Raw genomic sequence first — 23,273 nt, 5'->3', positions numbered from 1 at the left:
TTGAGGTGGTGATGTCAGCTGTGTGTACACTTGTGTTGAGGTGGTGATGTCTGCTGTGTGTACACTTGTGTTGAGGTGGTGATGTCTGCTGTGTGTACACTTGTGTTGAGGTGGTGATGTCTGCTGTGTGTACACTTGTGTTGAGGTGGTGATGTCTGCTGTGTGTACACTTGTGTTGAGGTGGTGATGTCTGCTGTGTGTACACTTGTGTTGAGGTGGTGATGTCTGCTATGTGTACACTTGGGCCATCATGGTTTAGGAAGATGTCTGTTGTGTTACTGATCTTTAATGTGATGTTTGGCTCACACACATTACCTATTCATTGCCTTTTTTAACATCTCATCTGCTGGCAGTCGTGTGTAACATGACCTTTGTCTGTGTTGTGGTGAGACATTGGAGTCTGTGGTCCTGGATTGGCGTTTTGTATATGAGTAGCAATATTTTCGAGTTATTTCATGAATGATTCTTTCCTCATGTTGTTTTTCGTGTGTTTCATATGACATGATCCGGTTATGGTGTGTGTGTGTGTGTGTGTGTGTGTGTGTGTGTGTGTGTGTGTGTGTGTGTGTGTGTGTGTGTGTCCCATGAGTCACGTGATAGGTTTAGTATCCTGTGTGGGGTCAACTGTGGTTTCTGTACAAGGTCTGCAGTTGGTCTTCGCCTCGTGTATGATTGTCGTCTTGCTTGCTCTACCTTTCGTGTTTTCCTCTCGTTGGTGTGTGTGTATCTGTTGCATGTCTGGAGCACCAGAGTGGTGGTCCAGTAGTCTACACACTGAGCACCAGAGTGGTGGTCCAGTAGTCTACACACTGAGCACCAGAGTTGTGGTCCAGTAGTCTACACACTGAGCACCAGAGTGGTGGTCCAGTAGTCTACACACTGAGCACCAGAGTTGTGGTCCAGTAGCCTACACACTGAGCACCAGAGTGGTGGTCCAGTAGTCTACACACTGAGCACCAGAGTGATGGTCCAGTAGTCTACACACTGAGCACCAGAGTGGTTGTCCAGTAGTCTACACACTGAGCACCAGAGTGGTGGTCCAGTAGTCTACACACTGCTCCTGTGTTCTGGTACTCAGTAAAGTACCCCAGTGTGTGGCGCACGTCTCGCTGATATCACCTCCTCAACTCCACCTCCCACACCCCATCTCCACCTTCCCCAACACCAGTTCCACCTCTCCTCCTGTACTTTAACTCTCCCACCTCCTACCCCAGTTCCACTTTACCTTACCCCAGTTCCACCATGTCGCTCCCAGTTCCACCCTCCTCTATCCTCAGCGCCACACTTATAAGGCCCACCTCAAAGTCCCTCCTGCACACTCATCTCCACCCTCTTATACCCCCCCCCCCCCAGCTCCACCCACAGGTACCTCCTGTCTCCACTCTTGTACCTCCCAGCTCCACCCTCCATTACATCGGCTTCCCCCCACCCTCCTCCCTCATCGCCCTTGTCCTACCGGCCTGGGGTGGTGGTGGTGGTGGGGGGGGGGGGGGAGAGGAGGACGTCTTTCTTCCCTGGAGTAGGGTGGGGTTGAGGGGGGAGGAACCTGCCAATACCAGTGGCACAACTTACATGGCGAGCCACTAGGAATCCTGCCTCACTGGCCCACTAGGTTTACTGAACACCACACCTCCACATTATATATATATATATATATATATATATATATATATATATATATATATATATATATAGAGAGAGAGAGAGAGAGAGAGAGAGAGAGAGAGAGAGAGGAAACAAAGCTGTCCTTACACCACTTACTCTTACACTAGAGGAAACAGAGCTGTACCTTTCATCACTTACTCTCACACTGGAGGAAACAGAGCTGTACCTTTTATCACTTACTCTCACACTAGAGGAGACTAAGCTATACCTTTCACCACTTACTCACACACTATAGGAGACAAAGCTGAACCTTTCATCACTTACTCTTACACTAGAGAAAACAAAGCTGTACCTTTCACCACCTTCTCTTACACTAGAGGAAATAATGTGGCACCATTTACACACCCTCTCAGATTGTACTGTTCACATACCCACTCAGACTATACTGTTTACACACCCACTCAGACTGTACTGTTCACACATCCACTCAGACTGTATTGTTCACACACCCACTCAGACTGTACTGTTCACACTTACTCTCAGACTGTACTGTTCACGCTTCCACCCAGACTGTACTGTTCACACACTTACTAAGACTGTACTATTCACACACCCACTCAGACTGTACTTTTCTTACACCCACTCAAACTGTACCGCTCACACACCCACCCAGACTATACCATTCACACACCCACTCAGACTGAACTGTTCACATACCTACTCAAACTTTACCACTGATGCACCAACTCAGATTGTACCAAGTCAGTACCTGTTCCATGAATTCATCACGAATGAATGGCCAGGTAAAGAGCAGCTAATCAGGTTAAAGGATTCAGAGGGAAGAGTTGTTAAGGATGATGAAAGGATATGTAAGGAACTGAATAACAAGTTCTCAAGTATTTTCACAGTGGGAGACACTACAACCCCAACACAAGTGAGATGGGGTGGGGAGGAGGTTTTAGAAAACACTGAAATATAAAGAAAAGACATTAACAGAACACCAAAAGGTCTTGATCAGCAGAGGACTAATTAGCCAGATGAATTTGCACCATAAGTGCTGAAGGTGTGTGCAGATACACTAGATGAACCTCTAGAAATACAGTTTAGATGTCACTGGAGAGAGGCAGAGTTCCTGAGGAATGGAAAAGGGCAAATTTTATACTTATCTCTAAGAGAGACCGGGAATGACCTTCAGACTGGTTTCACTGATGAGTGTGGTCTGTAAGGTATTGAAAAAGATAATTAGAAAGAAGTAGATGATTTTCTTCAGAGGAGGAATCTCTCTAAGTGAAAGACAGCATGGTTTAAGGGAAAGGAGGTCTTGTGTGATAAACCTCTTAGAGTTGTACGAGTGAGTGAGATCTCTCTTGTATGTGAGGGAAGGCTGAGTGGGGTGTTTATATTTGGAGTGCCAGAAAACATTTGACTTTGTACCACATGGTTGGTTGATTAAGAGGCTGGGTGACCAAGCAGAAATAAGGGGGAAGATGGACTAAGTGGAAGGGAACAAAGTATGCATGTCAGAGGAGCCTGCTCAGAATAAGTCGAGGAGACCAGCGGAGGGTTACAGTTCTATTTTGGAACCATTTCTTTCTTGATCCATGTGATGATGTGCCTAAAGGTATGGATTCGTAGCTTAATATATTTGCAGATGATGCAAAGGTCATGAGGAAAGTGAAAAGGATGGAGGATTGCTCCACCATACGATGGGACCTTGATGAACTAAAGTTGATCTGATACACGATGAAATTCAAGCCGAGCAAATGCAGTGAGGATGGGAAAAAGTGAAAGAAGGTCTTGATATGATTATTATCTAGCAGAAAATAACCTTCAGGAGTCTGTGAGAAGGCCTTAAGAGTCATCATCTTCCCTAATCTGTCACCAGAGTCCCACATTATGAGAACAGTTAATGAGACTAACTGTCTGCTGGCAAACTTTACAATAGTTTCCATGTATATGGGTAAAGAAATAGTTAGTAAGCTATTCATATCTTTTATAGGCTAAAACTAAAAATGTTTCACAAGTTTGGTCACTGCATACACCAAAAAAAGCAGAAAGAGGTGATAGAGAAGGTCCAGAGGAAGGCAATAAAGAGAGCATAGTTGCTGGGAAAAATTAGAAGCCTTAAATTTTCCAACTTTAGAAAGAAGAGTGAGGGGTGATCAGATCCCAACCTTTAGGTTTTTAAACCAAGTTGATGACATAGACATGTAACAGTTCTTCGAGAAGTAGGGACTGAGAAACCAGAGGACATAACTTGAAATTGATTAAGAAACTTGTTGAAAAATAAAGTACATTTATAGTGTAGTTTTGGATAATTGAAATAGAATGACTGAGGACAGAGTTAATGCAAACACATATATGAATTTAAGACAGGGTTAATGCAAACACCATATATGAATTTAAGAAGTTGTATGATAGTAGAAAATGTTCAAGGGATTGCGTCCCACAAATGTAAAACTCCCTCCGTGTACAGTCAGTACAATCAGGTAATCACACGTACACACACACACTTAGTCTTATTAGTTCTTATGTTTCTCGGGTCATAGTCGACTCTCAAAATAAGAGTTGATTAAATTCATGGGTATTGAAGTAAAGGGACCTAAGGCTGCATGACTTGTGATGTCCGAGTTATGCGCTTTGTATTGATGGTTTGAGTTGAAGCAGGTGAAGGATTAGGTAGGTAAGTGAGGCAGCTCACTCCATAACTAGAGAATTGGACTCTCTTGGCCTCAGGTGCTATGTTTGCTCTTCCTTAGATCGTAGATAACCTGACCAGTAGCTTCTAAAGGGATCCCTATCCCATATCCTCTGGAGTCTTCCCTGGCTCCTGGCCCCCTGGAATGTTTCTTAGTTCTGGGCCCCCTTGAAGGGTTACCCAGCTCTAGGTCCTCTGGAGGGTGGTTCTTAGTCTGGCCCCTGGAGTATTCCCTGGCTCCTGGCCCCTGGAGTGTTCCCTGGACATGCACTCAGCCCCAGGCCCAGACTCGTGGAACTGTCTTCATAGAGAAATTCAAAACACCTCTAGCATGAGCATCAAACATCCTTTGGAGAAATTGTCTGGATTCTGGCATCATTTTCCCAGGAGTTTGAAACTGACTCAGTTGACCCACTCTACAAAGGTGGAAGCAAAGCATTCCCAAAAAATATCAACCAAAAGCATTAACATCATTATATTTTTATTATACTTTGTCGCTGTCTCCCGCGTTTGCGAGGTAGCGCAAGGAAACAGACGAAAGAAATGGCCCAACCCCCCCCCCATACACATGTATATACATACGTCCACACACGCAAATATACATACCTACACAGCTTTCCATGGTTTACCCCAGACGCTTCACATGCCTTGATTCAATCCACTGACAGCACGTCAACCCCGGTATACCACATCGCTCCAATTCACTCTATTCCTTGCCCTCCTTTCACCCTCCTGCATGTTCAGGCCCCGATCACACAAAATCTTTTTCACTCCATCTTTCCACCTCCAATTTGGTCTCCCTCTTCTCCTCGTTCCCTCCACCTCCGACACATATATCCTCTTGGTCAATCTTTCCTCACTCATTCTCTCCATGTGCCCAAACCACTTCAAAACACCCTCTTCTGCTCTCTCAACCACGCTCTTTTTATTTCCACACATCTCTCTTACCCTTACATTACTCACTCGATCAAACCACCTCACACCACACATTGTCCTCAAACATCTCATTTCCAGCACATCCATCCTCCTGCGCACAACTCTATCCATAGCCCACGCCTCGCAACCATACAACATTGTTGGAACCACTATTCCTTCAAACATACCCATTTTTGCTTTCCGAGATAATGTTCTCGACTTCCACACATTCTTCAAGGCCCCCAGAATTTTCGCCCCCTCCCCCACCCTATGATCCACTTCCGCTTCCATGGTTCCATCCACTGCCAGATCCACTCCCAGATATCTAAAACACTTCACTTCCTCCAGTTTTTCTCCATTCAAACTCACCTCCCAATTGACGTGACCCTCAACCCTACTGTACCTAATAACCTTGCTCTTATTCACATTTACTCTTAACTTTCTTCTTCCACACACTTTACCAAACTCAGTCACCAGCTTCTGCAGTTTCTCACATGAATCAGCCACCAGCACTGTATCATCAGCGAACAACAACTGACTCACTTCCCAAGCTCTCTCATCCCCAACAGACTTCATACTTGCCCCTCTTTCCAAAACTCTTGCATTTACCTCCCTAACAACCCCATCCATAAATAGATTAAACAACCATGGAGACATCACACACCCCTGCCGCAAACCTACATTCACTGAGAACCAATCACTTTCCTCTCTTCCTACACGTACACATGCCTTACATCCTCGATAAAAACTTTTCACTGCTTCTAACAACTTTCCTCCCACACCATATATTCTTACTACCTTCCACAGAGCATCTCTATCAACTCTATCATATGCCTTCCTGAGAGGCAGGCTCACCGAATTTAAGGAACTGAACAATCTACAACATGGTTTCAGAGTGGGAAGATCTTGTTTCTGTAAGTTTCTATACATTATTATGATAGGATTGGAGATTGTTGAAGCTCTGGAAAACAATTAAAATGCTGATATGACTTACACTGCAAAACATTTGACAAATGTGACCATGGTGTCATAGCACATGGAATGTGAAAGATGGGAATAATGGGGAAAACGGGGAGATGAATATACAGCTTTTTAACTAGCAGATGACAGCACATGATTGAAAACCATGCCATCTCCAGTGCCTCCACTTTGAATAGCTCAGTCCCCCAAGGAACTGTACTTACACCCTTCTTATTCCTCATTCTTATATCTGACACTGAAGCAAATACAAGACAGTTTCATATCTTTTGCACATGATTCAAAAATAAGTGTGAAAATCACATCAGTAGATGATACCAAAAGGTTACAAAGAGACATAAATGGAGTTTTTAACTGGGCCACCAAGAATGACATACTTTTCAGTGGAGATAAGTTTTATTTCCTCCAATATGGGGAAACAAAGAAATCAAAAACAATACAGGATACTGTACAGACACAGATGCTGTCATAAACCAGTTGAATGATATGAAAGACCTTGGAGTAATAATGTCTAAAGACCCAACCTTCAGCAAACACAACGGAACAATGGTTACCACATGCATAAAGATGGTAGACTAGATCCTGTGGCCCAGTTCTTCCATACTAGAAATTCTGAGAATTGGAAGGTCCTAACTCTGGTTTTCCTGAGGATATGAAATGCTTCTTGTGCTCATAAGAAATTGTCTCAGACAGGAAAGATTTTTCAGTTTTCAAAACCCACATTTTGTGTTAGTGTGTGTATGTGAGATGGTGTGTTTTGTATGTGTTGATCTTTGTTAATGTGTGTACCATATGTAGATATGTCTTTGTATTTTTTACACATATTTTTCTTTATGGCTGTCTATTCTTGTGTTCTGCTTGTTTACATATATATATATTTATGTTATTAACAATTACAGGTCGGTTGAGGACAGGCCGAGGGACCCAAGGTGGTGAGGGGAGCGCGCTGATGCGACGCACGGCCTCATTGGACACCATCTACCTCAAAGGACAGTGGCCCAAGGACGACCAACCCTTCACACATCTGCTACATGTAGATAAGGCTTCACAGGTGTGTACCACAACCACTGGCCTAATATAATGGCTAGGCCACGGAAATAGTAGCCAGGAGGAAGGAGAGTCACAGGTGAAACTGAGGACCCAAAGAAATCAAGACAGAAGCATGTGCACCTTAGGAAAATTGGGAAAAGGAGGGAGTCTGAAGAGAATTCAGGGTAGTAGAAGAGGAATGGGAAATTCAGAAAACATTTAAGCTGGACAGACTTTGAAAGATAAGGGGAGAAGTTTGAAGACCACAAACCACTCTAGAACAATAGAATTTTGAAAGATCAAGTGAGTGAAATTTGACTCACACTCTATCTGTGTCTTTCTCTGTCACTTTAAAGGCAAAGATGGGTATGTGTGATGTAAATTAGTCCATTAGGTGCTGCATGGATGTGACGCATAGGTCTGAATCAAAATTGTACAGAATAGGGTGGATTTATTTTAAATTAAATGTTTCAGGATGATATGTACTGTTGATAGAATAAGAAATGATAGGGTAAGAGAGAGGTGTGGTGGTAAGAGGAGTATGTATGAGAGAGCTGATGAGTTTGTGCAGAAATCATATGGACATACCGAGAAGATGAGTGAGAAAAGGCTGACTAAGAGGGTATCCATGTCTTAAATAGAAGGAACAAGGAAAAGGGGAAACTAAGGAGGAAGTGAAAAAATAGAGTGAAAGATGCTTAGGGCCTGAACATACAGGACTGTGTGCATGGGATAGAGTAAACTGGAGCAGTATGGTTTAAAGGGAATAACATATTGTCAGTGAGCTGAATCCAGGAACCCCTATCCACAATCAGACTGTCCCGTGATTCCCCCAACCACTTCATATTCCCTGGTTCAACCCATTGTCCACATAGCAAGGGACAGAGACATCCCTTGTGCCCATCACAATACATGTGGAAAACATGAAGGAAGTAAAGTGTTTTAGATATCCGAAAGTGGACTTAGCAGTGAATGGAACCTTGGAAATGTAAGTGAGTCATAGGGTGGGGTAGGGGGTGACAGTACTGGGACCAATGCAAAATGTGTGGAAAGAGAGAATGTTATCTCGTAGTGCAAAAATGGGTATGTTTGAATGAATAGTTTTCCAAAGATTTTATATGGTTCATAGGCATGGGCTGTAGATAGGGTTGTACAGAGGAGGGTGAATGTGTTCGAAGTGAAATGTTTAAGGACAATATGTGGTGTGAGGTGGTTTGATCGAGTAAGTAATGAAAGGGTAAGAGAGATGTGTGGTAATAAAAAGAGTATGGTTGAGAGAGCAGATGAGGGTGTGTTGAAGCAGTTTGGACATATGGAGAGAATGAGTTAGGAAGATTGACAAAGAGGACATATGTGTCAGAAGTGGAGGGAACAAGGAGAAGCGGGAGACCAAATTGGAGGTGGAAGGATGGAGTGAAAAAGATTTTGAGCGATCAGAGCATCAACATGCAGGAAAGTGAGAGGCAAGCAAGGAATAGAGTGAATTGGAACATTGTAGTATACCGGGGTCATCATGCTGTCAATGGCCTGATACAGGGGATGTGAACTGTATTGGGTAAACCATAGAAAGGTCTGTAGGGCCTGGATGTGGATAGGGAGCTGTGGTTTCAGTGCATTAAACATGACAACTGGAGACTGAGTGTGAACAAATGTGGCCTTTTTTGTCTATTTTCCTGGTGCTACATTGCTGAAGTAGGGGGTAGCGATGGTGTTTCCTGTGGGGCAGGGTAGCACTGGGAATAGAAAAAGGCAAGCAAGTATGAAGATGTACATGTGTATGTATGTATATATCTGTGTATGTATGTGTATATGTATGTATATGTTGACATGCATATGTATGTATATGGGCATGTATGGGTGTTTTATATGTGTATATGAGTGACTGGGTCATTCTTCATCTGTTTCCTGGTGCTACCTTGCTGACTTGGGAAACAGCGATTAAGTATAATGAAAAGAAAATATATATATATATATATATATATATATATATATATATATATATATATATATATATATATATATATATATATATTTTTTTTCATACTATTCACCATTTCCTGTGTTAGTGAGGTAGCGTTAAGAACAGAGGACTGAGCCTTTGAGGGAAATCCTCACTTGGCCCCCTTCTTTGTTCCTTCTTTTGGAAAATTAAAAACAAGAAGGGAGGATTTCCAGCCCCCACTTCCATATATGGTATTGGATGGTATTGCAGTGGAATTTATTAAAAAAGAGGGTGACTGTATCGTTGACTGGTTGGTAAGGTTATTTAATGTATGTATGACTCATGATGAGGTGCCTGAGGATTGGCGGAATGCTTGCATAGTGCCATTGTACAAAGGCAAAGGGGATAAAAGTGAGTGCTCAAGTTACAGAGGTATAAGTTTGTTGAGTATTCCTGGGAAATTATATGGGAGGGTATTGATTGAGAGGGTGAAGACATGTACAGAGCATCAGATTGGGGAAGAGCAGTGTGGTTTCAGAAGTGGTAGAGGATGTGTGGATCAGGTGTTTGCTTTGAAGAATGTATGTGAGAAATACTTAGAAAAGCAAATGGATTTGTATGTAGCATTTATGGATCTGGAGAAGGCATATGATAGAGTTGATAGAGATGCTCTGTGGAAGGTACTAAAAATATTTGGTGTGGGAGGCAAGTTGTTAGAAGCAGTGAAAAGTTTTTATCGAGGATGTAAGGCATGTGTACGTGTAGGAAGAGAGGAAAGTGATTGGTTCTCAGTGAGTGTAGGTTTGTGGTAGGGGTGTGTGTCTCCATGGTTGTTTGATTAGTTTATGGATGGGGTTGTTAGGGAGGTGAATGCAAGAGTTTTGGAAAGAGGGGCAAGTATGCAGTCAGTTGTGGATGAGAGAGCTTGGGAAGTGAGTCAGTTGTTGTTTGCTGATGATATATCTCTGGTGGCTGATTCGTGTGAGAAACTGCAGAAGCTGGTGACTGAGTTTGGTAAAGTGTGTGAAAGAAGGAAACTGAGAGTAAATGTGAATAAGAGCAAGGTTATTAGGTTCAGTAGGGTTGAGGGACAAGTCAATTGGGAGGTAAGTTTTAATGAAGAAAAACTGGAGGAAGTGAAGTGTTTTAGATATCTGGGAGTGGATTTGGCAGTGGATGGAACCATGGAAGCGGAAGTGAATCATAGGGTGGGGGAGGGGGCGAAGGTTCTGGGAGCATTGAAGAATGTGTGGAAGTCGAGGACATTATCTCGGAAAGCGAAAATGGGTATGTTTGAAAGAATAGTGGCTCCAACAATGTTATGTGGTTGTGAGACATGGGCTATAGATAGAGTTGTGCAGAGGAGGGTGGATGTGCTGGAAATGAGATGTTTGAGGACAATATGTGGTGCGAGGTGGTTTGATCGAGTAAGTAATAATAGGGTAAGAGAGATGTGTGGTAATAAAAAGAGTGTGGTTGAGAGAGCAGAAGAGGGTGTTTTGAAATGGTTTGGTCACATTGAGAGAATGAGTGAGGAAAGATTGACCAAGAGGATATATGTGTCGGAGGTGGAGGGAATGAGGAGAAGTGGGAGACCAAATTGGAGGTGGAAAGATGGAGTGAAAAAGATTTTGAGTGATCGGGGCCTGAACATGCAGGAGGGTGAAAGGCGTGCAAGGAATAGAGTGAATTGGAATGATCTGGTATACCAGGGACGACGTGCTGTCAATGGATTGAACCAGGGCATGTGAAGCATCTGGGGTAAACCATGGAAAGTTCTGTGGTGCCTGGATGTGTATAGGAGCTGTGGTTTCGGTGCATTATTACATGACAGCTAGAGACTGAGTGTGAATGAATGTGGCCTTTGTTGTCTTTTCCTAGTGCTACCTCGCACACATGAGGGGGGAGGGGGGTTGGTATTTCATGTGTGGCGGGTTTACGATGGGAATGAATAAAGGCAGACAGTATGAATTATGTACATGTGTATATATGTATATGTGTGTGTGTGTGTATATATATGTATACGTTGAGATGTATAGGTATGTATATTTGCATGTGTGGACGTGTATGTATATACATGTGTATGTGGGTGGGTTGGGCCATTCTTTCGTCTGTTTCCTTGCGCTACCTCGCTAACGCGGGAGACAGTGACAAAGTATAAATAAATGATATAAATATTTTATTTTTTATACTTAATTGCCATCTCCTGCATCAGAGTGGTAGCACAAGGAAACTGACGAGGAGTGGCGCAACCCACCCACATACACATGTGTATACATAAACACTCATACACGCACATATACATACATATACATCGCAACATATACATACATATACATACTCAGACATATACATATCTACACATCGTTCCAATTCACTTTTCTGTATTTCATACTTGTTTGCCATTTCCTGTATTAATGAGGAACATACAAAGGAAAGGCCTAATTCACTAACCTCCATTCTGTAGATGTCGTGGTGTAATGCACTGAAACCAGGTTGCAAAGACCTTCCATGGTTTTGCACAGCTGCTTCATGTTCTCAGGTTCAGACCATTGACAGCACATCACCCCCTGTATACCACATTGCTCCAATTCCCTCAAACCCAGGCATGCCTTTTACAATATCATTTTCTTTACATCCTTCCATCTCCAGTTTGATTCCCCTTTTCTGTGTTCCCATTAACCTATGACACTTATATTCTCTTTGTCATTCTCTCTTCACTTATTATCTCCATGTGTCCCAATTCAGCATACTGTCTTCAGCTCTCTCAGCCATGCTCTTCTTATTATCACCCCTCTCTCTCTTTTACCTTATTATTACTTACTCAATCAACCCTCTTCACATCACACATTGTCTTAAAATGTTTCATTTTCAGCGCATCTAACCTCCCATACATTCTCATCTATAGCCCATACCTCACAACCATACTATATCACTGGGACTGCTATTCATTGAAACATACCCATCCCCCTGCCTTAGGTAGCAACCTCTCCTCCCACACATTCCACAGTGTTTCCAGAACCTCCACCTGTTCACCCACCCCATGACTTACCTCCACTCCCATGGATTCAATCACTGTCACATTCATTCCCAGGTATCAAAAGCACCCCACTTCCTCCAGATTTTCTCCATTTGAATTCACAACGGAACTAAGCTGCCTGCCTGCACTGCTAAACCTGATAACCTGCTTTTCTTTATATTTACTCTCAACGTTCTCATTTCAAACACTCCAAAACTCCGACACCATGCTTTGCAGTTTCTCACTTGAATTAGCCATCAGTGCCATGTCATCAGCAAACAACACTTGACTCACTTCCCAGGCAACCCCCTCACCACTACAGTCTGCATACCTGCCCATCTCTCCAAAAGAATTTGCATACAAATGTAGATGGGTTTGTTATGAAAGGAAAGAAGCTAAAATTCAAAGATGGCATGAAGGAAATCATACCCAAAATTACTGGAGTGGTCGAGACAGAATTTGAATAGAGCTAAATTGCAGCCTAATCTGCTTAGACGCACACATTTTAGCAAGGAGAGACAGAGAAGATAGAGGAGGGAGGGATTGCCCTTCTTAAAAAGGGATACCATTAAAATTCAGGAAATATCAGTTATTGATGCATTCAAACAGTATGTAATTGGTAAAATTATGTAGGAGGAAGTGTATAGTGTTGTTAGTTTACAGTCCTTCAAGGAACTTTAGTAACTCAGAATGGATGTACATAACAGTGAAGGAACAAACTGGATAATGAAGAAAGCATTGAGACGCTTGAGATGATGAATTGCTGCACTGATAATGAGAGATTTCAGTTACTTTGCAGGGTTATAGATTAAGGAAACTTAGACTCCAATAAAGATGAAGAGCCTCTGTCAGACCTTGTATTAGGTATAGTATACCTATATCAGAAGCGATACATTAGTGAAAAAAGTAATCATTCTGTTCTTGATTTTAACTTTGTGGTTGAAAAGGACACAAGATGGCAATCAGAAGGATGGGGACAGAACCCACAGCAGAAGTATGATCATTGCAGCTACTGTGAGATGATCACACTTTTTTTAGTGTAAATTGGGAAAGGGAGTGCTTTAACTTGAGTATAGGCCATTGCAATAGAAGATTCTCAGAAATCTTTATTGAAGAAGTCAAAACATGGTACTTACCACTGGTTGCAAAAAGAAGAGAAAGGTAAGTTCAATAAAGAATATGGAGCAAATATATATGTCACTGTAGCTAGCATAGCATATGAAGATGTGAGAACAAGAAACAGGTATTTCTTAGATAAGAAAGGAGTAGAGACACTGAAAAAGGTAATGTTGGCCAGGCAGAAGACAATGCAAAAACTTTTGAAAAGAGTATTGTGGGCCAAGCAAAAGACAATCCAAAACTTTTCCTTAAAATCAAGAGCAAATTATCAGTAGGTAATTAGGTTAAGGAACTAGAGAGAATAACTATCAAGGATGGCAAGGAAATAGGAGCTAGGAGATGAGATAGTGTTTTCACATTTTTCACATTAACTAGGTCAGAGTGGGGTGAAGAAGTCTTGGAAGGTATAGAAATTGATAGAAATGACATCATTAGGTCATTAAAACAACTTGACCTAAAAAAGGCTCATGATCTTGATGAACTCTTTCCATGTGTGGTGAGGGAATGTGTAGTTTCAGAGATATGGAAGAAGGCAATGTTATGCCTTTATTTTAGAAAGATGATCAGGAAATCAGGCTAAACTGCAAGCCAGTCTTCCTAACAGATGTGGTCAGGAAAACAGTGGAAATGATAATCAGAAAGCAAATGGATGATTCTTTGCAAAGGTGAACCTATTTGAATGGGAAACTACACAGGCTTAGAGAAAGGAGATTGTTCTTTACATATATCACAGACTTCAATAACAGGCCGAGCTGAGGTGGATAGGTAGACTATGTATTCCTGGACGTGACATAAAGCTTTTAATACTGTTCCTCATCTGAGGTAGAATAAGAATATAGAGCTAAGGACAGGAATAAGGGATAGACATTTTCACTGAATATATGATTTCCTTTGTAGTAGAGAGCAAAGGATGCAGTTTTAAGAAGCATTCTTGAAATAGGCTGAAGTCACCATTGGTGTCCCACAGGGCCCTGTCTTAAGCCCACTGTTATTCTTCGCATATGTAAATGACTTTCATAATGGACCGGTCTCTTACTTTAACATGTTTGAAGTTTATGCCATGTTTATGAGAGAAATAAAGAATGATGATGATCGCATCAGTTTTTAGGAGTACCAGGACAAACTCCAAGGTTTTTTGAATGAATGATTGATGAAATGCACTTTGAACAAAATGCAAGGTAATGAGGATGGTACACTATGAAAGAAATGCCTCCATATGATCATCATTTAGGAAGAATCTGAATGAAAGAGATACTGTGCTTAACCTGTTGCCAGAGCTACCTATCAGGAGAATTGTGAAAGAAGCAAACTGTCTCTTGCAGAATATTAGAAATGCATTTTCAGTATTTGGATGAGGAAAAGTTTGGTAAGCTGTTCATAACATATAGTAAGCCAGAACTGAATTATGCCTCTCAAGTGTAGTTACTGCACCTACAGAAGGATAAAGATCCTGTTAGGAAGGCCCAGAGAAGAGCAACTAAGATGATTTCTGAACTTAGAGAACTGAGTTACAGATTAGTCCATCATGGACGAGAGAAGAAATTGGGATGACCTAATTTTGTTCTTCAAGTTTCCAGATCGTCTGGATGAAATAATAGTGAACAGTTCTTCATGAGGTAACCAGAGGTTAAGACTCACTTCTAGGTATTGTTGGAAAGAATGTATAGAATCACTGTTTTGGTGCAAGGACGGTAAATAGTTGGAATAGAAAAAAGGAAACTGTGAATGCTTGATGGTATGAAAAATTTAAGAGATGCGGTCCCAGGAGTGTAAAACTCCTTCCCTATACTGTCGTGTAATTGCACTTTACCTTTCCTTACCACTCCGCACCAAGATTCCTTCTATAGGTTCATGCAGAGCCCAGGAACTAGACGTGTCCACAGGGCAAGAAATGTGGTGATGTTGTTTGTTTGTCTTTTTTTGGCAAATGTGAGACATTAATGGAGGAAATGATCAGCTTCCTCCATGTAGAAGTTCCATCTCAGGCATGAAGGGTTATGTAAAATGTTGGATTTGTTGGTAATGTTGGAAAGCTGAGTGGTGTCCAGAATGCATATGAGAAATTGTAACTTGTATATGTCTTGGGTGTTTAGTTTTAGATGGGTGTATGCTCTTTGGAGTAGAATTTATGGTTAAGTTGGCATTGTGGATGTTGTTTGGTGTTTATCAAGTCATTACTGGAAAAATATGTTTTGTCAGTGTTATGTTACCTGGAAAGGAAGGAACTGCAAGCACAAGTTACTGAAGGATAAGGGTTGGATAAGATTTATATTTCTGCCTAAGTGTTAGTAGCTGCTTATGAAATGGTTCAGGTGGGAGGAGTCTAATGCTGTTGCAAAAAATTGGGTACTTAGCATTTTTAAATGGGATTGAATGAGAGATACTTTTGGTTGATTGTGAAAATATTAGTTGTTCTAAGCAGCTAGTCATTTTTTTGAGTACTCTGTTTTGTGTGCTTTGCAATTTGTTATATTTATTTTGTAAAGCTTATATACATATGATTTTGTTTGTTCATCAGGAATTATCCTTCTCAATGTATGATCCATGCCCACAGACCCCTGAAGAGTGGGCCACAAGCTGCTATGGGGGACTTAGCCTTGGATGGTCTGTGTGTGAAGAATCCGTTAACAGTGGCAGCAATAGTAGTAGTAACAACAGTAGTAACAGCAGCAGCAGACGCCCCTCAGTGTCTGTAGTGTCATCTCCATGGTTGACTAGTGGACACCAAGCTCCTCCAGCGTCAGGAGAACAAATAGACAAATTTATTCGGCAACGGTAAGTACCTTACTGCTGTATTGCTTTTCCCTCCCATTGATGTATTTCCTTACCATTTTGTGAGTTTAGTTCACCATTTGTAAGATGGTCACTTTTTTGTCTCGTGTAGGAATATAGAATAATACGAATGCTTATTGATTTGCTACATACATTTGCTACATACATACTGAGGTATCTCAGTCAATGCTTCTTTGTTTAGTACTGTTTTGTTGTAATCTTTCTCCTAAGATTTTCGTGTTGAAAACAAAAAACAAAATATGATCAAATTTGCCAAGAGGATCATGAATCTCAAACAAGAACAAGCGACACTTATCAATCCCTTCTTTTCTCTGAGCTCAGTCAGTGAGAAGAGTAGGTGCTGATTAGTGTTCAGCCAGTTCTACCAGTTTTGAGCACTTTCCTCATGTTCTTGTTTACAGCACTGTAGTAATTCTTATTTCTGGTAGTTTTGTCTTGTTTTTGAGCCCAATTGATTAATGAGGCTAGTCAACATCAGGTTGATATCAGCTGGGGCTTTGGTTTAGCAACATTCATAATTAGAACAAACTGAAGTAGTAACTAGCTCCTCCTAACTCATTAACCAGTACTGTCAGGTAGGAGTGGTGACAAATGATGGCCATCATTGCACAATGGAATGCTAACAGAATGTAGTTATCGTACATTGATCTGACAGAATACAGTTGTAAGTGTTGTTACTTACTGTATTTTTTGATATCATTATCATTGAAATATTATTACTTTTATTTTTGTTTTTATCAATATGTTAATGAAGCCCTCATATACTACTTTGCTTAAAGGTGAGCAATGGTGCTGTCTGCATGCATCTCCATTGGAGCCATTTTATAATTACCTTTTTCAACACTTTCTTTATTTACACTCTGCTGTCCCCATTCCTGTGTAATTCACCTTTTGTCCTACTTTCTAAGGGATTTTGGTGAAACTTTACTCATTGTCCTCAACATTTCCAAAACATACAACAGGGTTTGGCACAAGTCTTTTCACTCTAAACTTCCTTCTTTTGTTTTTTCCGCTTCTCTCTGTTCCTTAATGCACCTCTTTGTTTGATCCATTGCACTAGTATTATGAATGACTGATTTATCCAAAGGAATTGGATATGGAGGTAATGATCATGGGTCAGTCCATGTTCAGTTTGGAAATGGGAACTGTCTTTTGCATCAACAAAAGCCAAAAGCATTTGGTAATATAATTATATACTCCAGGTTCTATAGTCTTTAAGCCTTCCAACCTCTTTTACAGTATTCCATCACATGCACAAACAGTATTCCTTCACGTGCACAAACAGTATTCCTTCACATGCATGTTGAAGAACCAACCATCTTCGCATTTTCATCTGAAATATCCCTTAGATATCTTTTCAGCTTACCTCTTTATCTTTTTTATTTGACCATGAATCATAAGATTTTTACCATCTTTTTTCCTGGAAGTGATCAGACTATGCTGCTCAATTTATTTACATATCCTTTCTTAGGATTAATAGGATTTAGCATAATTTCATAAGAGCTGTTCCTTCTTTCTTGAAGTTACAGAGCATTTCTAGCCCCTCTTCCTTGCAGTGCCTATCTCCCAAATTCTGTTTTCCCAGTGCCACCTGAATTGCTCTCTGTTCAGCAAAGACAAATATATTGCCTCAGAAGAGACAGTAATCTTTCCAAGGAAATCCAGTAATTTCTGTTAAAGCGCTAATATTGGCATTTAGAGGGAGTAACTGATTAAAGACAGTTACAAGAGTGTGGTGAGATGAACCGAATGGAGCAAAATTTTATATCTGTATTTTGAAGGATTAGAGGTAGCAACTAAACCATGAATGCTGGAAAGTGGTTTTGACTGTCTGGTATATGAGTAAAAGTTTGTTCTATGAGTAAAAGTTTGTTCTAGAGTATTGATAATGAAAAACATTGGAGCTCCAGTTCCCCCAGTCCCAACATCTGTTTGTAGGAATTCCAATAATTCTCTTTGGTGTCCATCGAAGCCTTCTAGTGGAGCCCCTCAGCTTAAGGATGAGAGGGTATCTTAGCTTTGTAGCAAGATTATTGAAATTCAAAAAATTTTAGTTTTTTAAAGCAAGGATCTTAGAGCTTTAGGAGAAACAAAGAAAAATAGTAGTGGGTCAGAGACAGATTTTAAACCAGATAATTTTAGAGTGTGGAAATTCAATGTCCATGATGCATGCAACAGGCTTAGTATTGGAAAAAGTACAAAATCCTCCTTTAAGGAGGAGTTGGGAATACGAAAACATCATATGGCTACTTTTATGATTTAAGTCCCTGTTTGGTCTCCATCTCAGAAGACACTTTCTTTTTGAGATATGAGCCCTAATGTGAGGATTGATTTTGGAATCATCTAAAACATTTGGGGTTGCAGCTGTCTGGAATTGAGACCAGAATTTTAAGAATTACTGTATACCATTATTTATGGGGGTTTTTCCCTAAAGAATAGTAATTGCACTTTACATTGTTGTTGTGCTCCTTCACCTTTTTTTTATGTGATTTTCAGGCTGCAACGAACTAACAAAGAAGGGACAACTGGTGGTGGACAACGCTACAGTCCCATACAAGCTGATCACTCCGTCCTTGCACCAACTCCCGTTCACCCAAGACACCATGCCCTCCAACATACAAATGGTAAGCATATTCTATGATCTTTTGAGGTATGATCTAAATAAATGTCCTCATTTTTAATCATTCTTAATTTCACAATAATAATTATTACTATTTTTTTTATTATACTTAGTCGCTGTCTCCCGTGTTAGTGAGGTAGCACAAGGAAGCAGATGAAAGAATGGCCCAACTCACCCACATACACATTCATATACATAAACACCCACACTCTCACATACCTATACTTTTCAACATATTACATTTATTTATTTATTTTACTTTGTCACTGTCTCCCGCATTAACCAGGTAGCACAAGGAAACAGACGAAAGAATGGCCCAACCCACCCACACACACATGTATATACATACACATCCACATATGCAAATATACATACCTATACATCTCAATGTAAACATATATATACACACATAGACATATACATATATACACATGTACATAATTCATACTGTCTGCCTTTATTCTTTCCCATCGTCACCCCGCCTGACGTGAAATAACAACCCCCCCCTCATGTGCGCGAGGTAGCGCTAGGAAAAGACAACAAAGGCCACATTCGTTCACACTCAGTCTCTAGCTGTCATATAATAATGCATCGAAACCACAGCTCCCTTTCCACATCCAGGCCCCACAGAACTTTCCATGATTTACCCCAGACACTTCACATGCCCTGGTTCAATCCATTGACAGCACATCGACCCTGGTATACCACATCATTCCAATTCACTCTATTCCTTGCACGCCTTTCATCCTCCAGCATGTTCAGGCCCCAATCACTCAAAATCTTTTTCACTCCATCTTTCCACCTCCACTTTGGTCTCCCACTTCTCCTTGTTCCCTCCGCCTCTGACACATATATCCTTTTGGTCAATCTTTCCTCTCATTCTATGTGACCAAACCATTTCAAAACACCCTCATCTGCTCTCTCAACCACACTCTTTTTATTACCACACATCTCTCTTACCCTATTATTACTTACTCGATCAATCCACATCACACCACATATTGTCCTCAAACATCTCATTTCCAGCACATCCACCCTCCTGCGCTCAACTCTATCTATAGCCCATGCCTCACAACTATTTAACATTGTTGGAACCACTATTCCTTCAAACATACCCATTTTTGCTTTCCGAGATAATGTTCTCGACTTCCACATATTCTTCAACGTTCCCAGAACTTTTGCCCCCCTCCTGCACCCTATGATTCACTTCTGTTTCCATGATTCCATCTTCTGCCAAATCCACTCCCAGATATCTAAAACACTTCACTTCCTCCAGTTTCTCTCCATTCAAACATATCTCCCAATTGACTTGTCCCTCAACCCTACTGTACCTAATAACCTTGCTCTTGTTCACATTTACTCTCAGTTTTCTTCTTTCACACACTTTACCAAACTCAGTCACCAGCTTCTGCAGTTTCTCACCCGAATCATCCACCAGCGCTGTATCATCAGCGAACAACAACTGACTCACCTCCCAAGCTCTCTCATCCACAACAGACTTCATACTTGCCCCTCTTTCCAAAACTCTTGCATTCACCTCCCTAACAACCCCATCCATAAACAAATTAAACAACCATGGAGACATCACACACCCCTGCCGCAAACCTACATTCACTGAGAACCAATCACTTTCCTCTCTTCTTACATGTACACATGCCTTACATCCTCGATAAAAACTTTTCACTGCTTCTAACAACTTGCCTCCCACACCATATATTCTTAATACCTTCCACAGAGCATCTCTGTCAACTCTATCATATGTCTTCTCCAGATCCATAAATGCTACATACATATCCATTTGCTCTTCTAAGTATTTCTCACATACATTCTTCAAAGCAAACACCTGATCCACACATCCTCTACCACTTCTGAAACCACACTGCTCTTCCCCAATCAGATGCTCTGTACATGCCTTCACCCTCTCAGTCAATACCCTCCCATATAATTTCCCAGGAATACTCAACAAACTTATACCTCTGTAATTTGAGCACACTCTTATCCCCTTTGCCTTTGTACAATGGCACTATGCAAGCATTTTGCCAATCCTCAGGCACCTCACCATGAATCATTTTTTTTTTTTTTTTTTTTTTGCTTTGTCGCTGTCTCCCGCGTTTGCGAGGTAGCGCAAGGAAACAGACAAAAGAAATGAATCATACATACATTAAATAACTTACCAACCAGTCAACACTACAGTCACCCCCTTTTTTAATAAATTCCACTGCAACACCATCCAAACCCGCTGCCTTGCCGGCTTTCATCTTCCGCAAAGCTTTTACTACCTCTTCTCTGTTTACCAAATCATTTTCCCCAACACTCTCACTTTGCACACCACCTCGACCAAAACACCCTTATCTGCCACTCTATCATCAAACCCATTCTACAAACCTTCAAAATACTCACTCCATCTCCTGATGATACAGCGCTGGTGGCTGATTCATGTGAGAAACTGCAAAAGCTGGTGACTGAGTTTGGTAAAGTGTGTGAAAGAAGAAAGTTAAAAGTAAATGTGAACAATAGGGTTGAGGGTCAAGTCAATTGGGAGGTAAGTTTGAATGGAGAAAAACTGGAGGAAGTAAAGTGTTTTAGATATCTGGGAGTCGATCTGGCAGCGAATGGAACCATGGAAGCAGAAGTGAATCATAGGGTGGTGGAGGGGGTGAAAATCCTGGGAACGTTGAAGAATGTGTGGAAGTCGAGAACATTATCTTGGAAAGCAAAAATGGGTATGTTTGAAGGAATAGTGGTTCCAACAATGTTGTATGGTTGCGAGGCGTGGGCTATGGATAGAGTTGTTTGCAGGAGGGTGGATGTGCTGGAAATGAGATGTTTGAGGACAATATGTGGTGTGAGGTGGATTGATCGAGTAAGTAATGTAAGGGTAAGAGAGATGTGTGGAAATAAGAAGAGCGTGGTTGAGAGAGCAGAAGAGGGTGTTTTGAAATGGTTTGGGCACATGAAGAGAATGAGTGAGGAAAGATTGACCAAGAGGATATATGTGTCGGAGGTGGAGGGAACGATGAGAAGTGGGAGACCAAATTGGAGGTGGAAAGATGGAGTGAAAAAGATTTTGAGTGATCGGGGCCTGAACATGCAGGAGGGTGAAAGGCAGGCAAGGAATAGAGTGAATTGGATCGATGTGGTATACCGGGGTCGACGTGCTGTCAATGGATTGAATCAGGGCATGTGAAGCATCTGGGGTAAACCATGGAAAGTTCTGTGGGGCCTGGATGTGGAAAGGGAGCTGTGGTTTCGGGCATTATTGCATGACAGCTAGAGACTGAGTGTGAACGAATGGGGCCTTTGTTGTCTTTTCCTAGCGCTACCTCGCACACATGAGGGGGAGGGGGATGTTATTCCATGTGTGGCGAGGTGGCGATGGGAATGAATAAAGGCAGACAGTGTGAATTGTGTGCATGTGTATATATATATATGTCTGTGTGTGTATATATATGTGTACATTGAGATGTATGGGTATGTATATTTGCGTGTAGGGACGTGTATGTATATACATGTGTATATGGGTGGGTTGGGCCATTTCTTTCGTCTGTTTCCTTGCGCTACCTCACAAACGCGGGAGACAGCGACAAAGCAAAATGAAAAAAAATATATAACATATTCATACTTGTTGCCTCCATCCATTTCCATCGCCACCCCACCTCATCTTTCAACGTATACCTACATATACATAGACATATACACATATACACATGCACATATTCATACTTGATGCCTTCATCCATTCCTGTCGCCACCCTGCCACACATGAATACCCACGTCAGCGAGTTAGTGTGGGGAAACAGACAAAAGAATGGCCCAACCCACCCACATACTCATGTATATTCATAAATACCCACACACACACACATACATACCTATACCTTTCAACGTATACATACATATACATATACATATATATACACAGACATGTACATATTCATACTTGCTGCCTTCATCCATTCTCGTCGCCACCCCGCCACACCTTTCACCGTATACATACATATACATACACAGACATGTACACATATACACATGCACATATTCATACTTGCTGCTTTCATCCATTCCCGTCACCACCCTACAACTCATAAAAAGAGTTAGTGACTCTGCATTATAAGTGCTGCTAGATTTCCAGTACATTTTTGTTAGTTTATGTAATCATTTTGAGTCATGTAGCACACCAGAGTATATTACTGTTGTTGTAAGGAGAGAATGGCTTATTCAATTCACCAGACATTTTGATATATGTATAAATATGATGTCGTTACTTATACATTGTACACTAGCATCATATGATAGGATAATTTGATAAAGAAATCATTACTGTAAGACTTTCAGTATTGGGGTAGCTATTAGTTACTTTTGTCTTTGACTTTGGAATTAGCGCATAAACATTTAGCCAATATTTCAAATGTTTACACATCAGATGTTTTGTAGAAGTTGGAAGTTATATAGTTCCAAGAAAAAGGCATGGGCTGTATTATTTATAGAAATATTATGTGAGGCTACTTGGCCATCAATTGAGGGAAGCCCCAAATTTCAGTCATAGGGGGCCAGT

The 23,273-nt window shown here is 41.2% G+C and overlaps 1 protein-coding gene across 6 annotated transcripts in view; it reads left to right on the top strand.

Annotated features, from left to right (window-relative positions):
- LOC139755996 (glucocorticoid-induced transcript 1 protein-like) overlaps window positions 1-23,273 on the top strand; it is a 316,760-nt gene that overhangs the window by 276,929 nt on the left and 16,558 nt on the right. For all 6 annotated transcript variants that reach the window (XM_071674916.1, XM_071674918.1, XM_071674917.1 and 3 more), the window contains 3 exons: window positions 7,096-7,247; window positions 15,860-16,080; window positions 18,595-18,722. In XM_071674916.1, coding sequence (XP_071531017.1) covers window positions 7,096-7,247; window positions 15,860-16,080; window positions 18,595-18,722 — 501 coding nt within the window. The remainder of the gene's footprint in view (window positions 1-7,095; window positions 7,248-15,859; window positions 16,081-18,594; window positions 18,723-23,273) is intronic.

The sequence above is a fragment of the Panulirus ornatus genome, chromosome 20, assembly GCF_036320965.1.
Source record: "Panulirus ornatus isolate Po-2019 chromosome 20, ASM3632096v1, whole genome shotgun sequence".
Taxonomy (NCBI): domain Eukaryota; kingdom Metazoa; phylum Arthropoda; class Malacostraca; order Decapoda; family Palinuridae; genus Panulirus; species Panulirus ornatus.
Note: the sequence above shows the minus strand (reverse complement) of the source record. Positions and strands in the feature narration are given on the sequence as shown.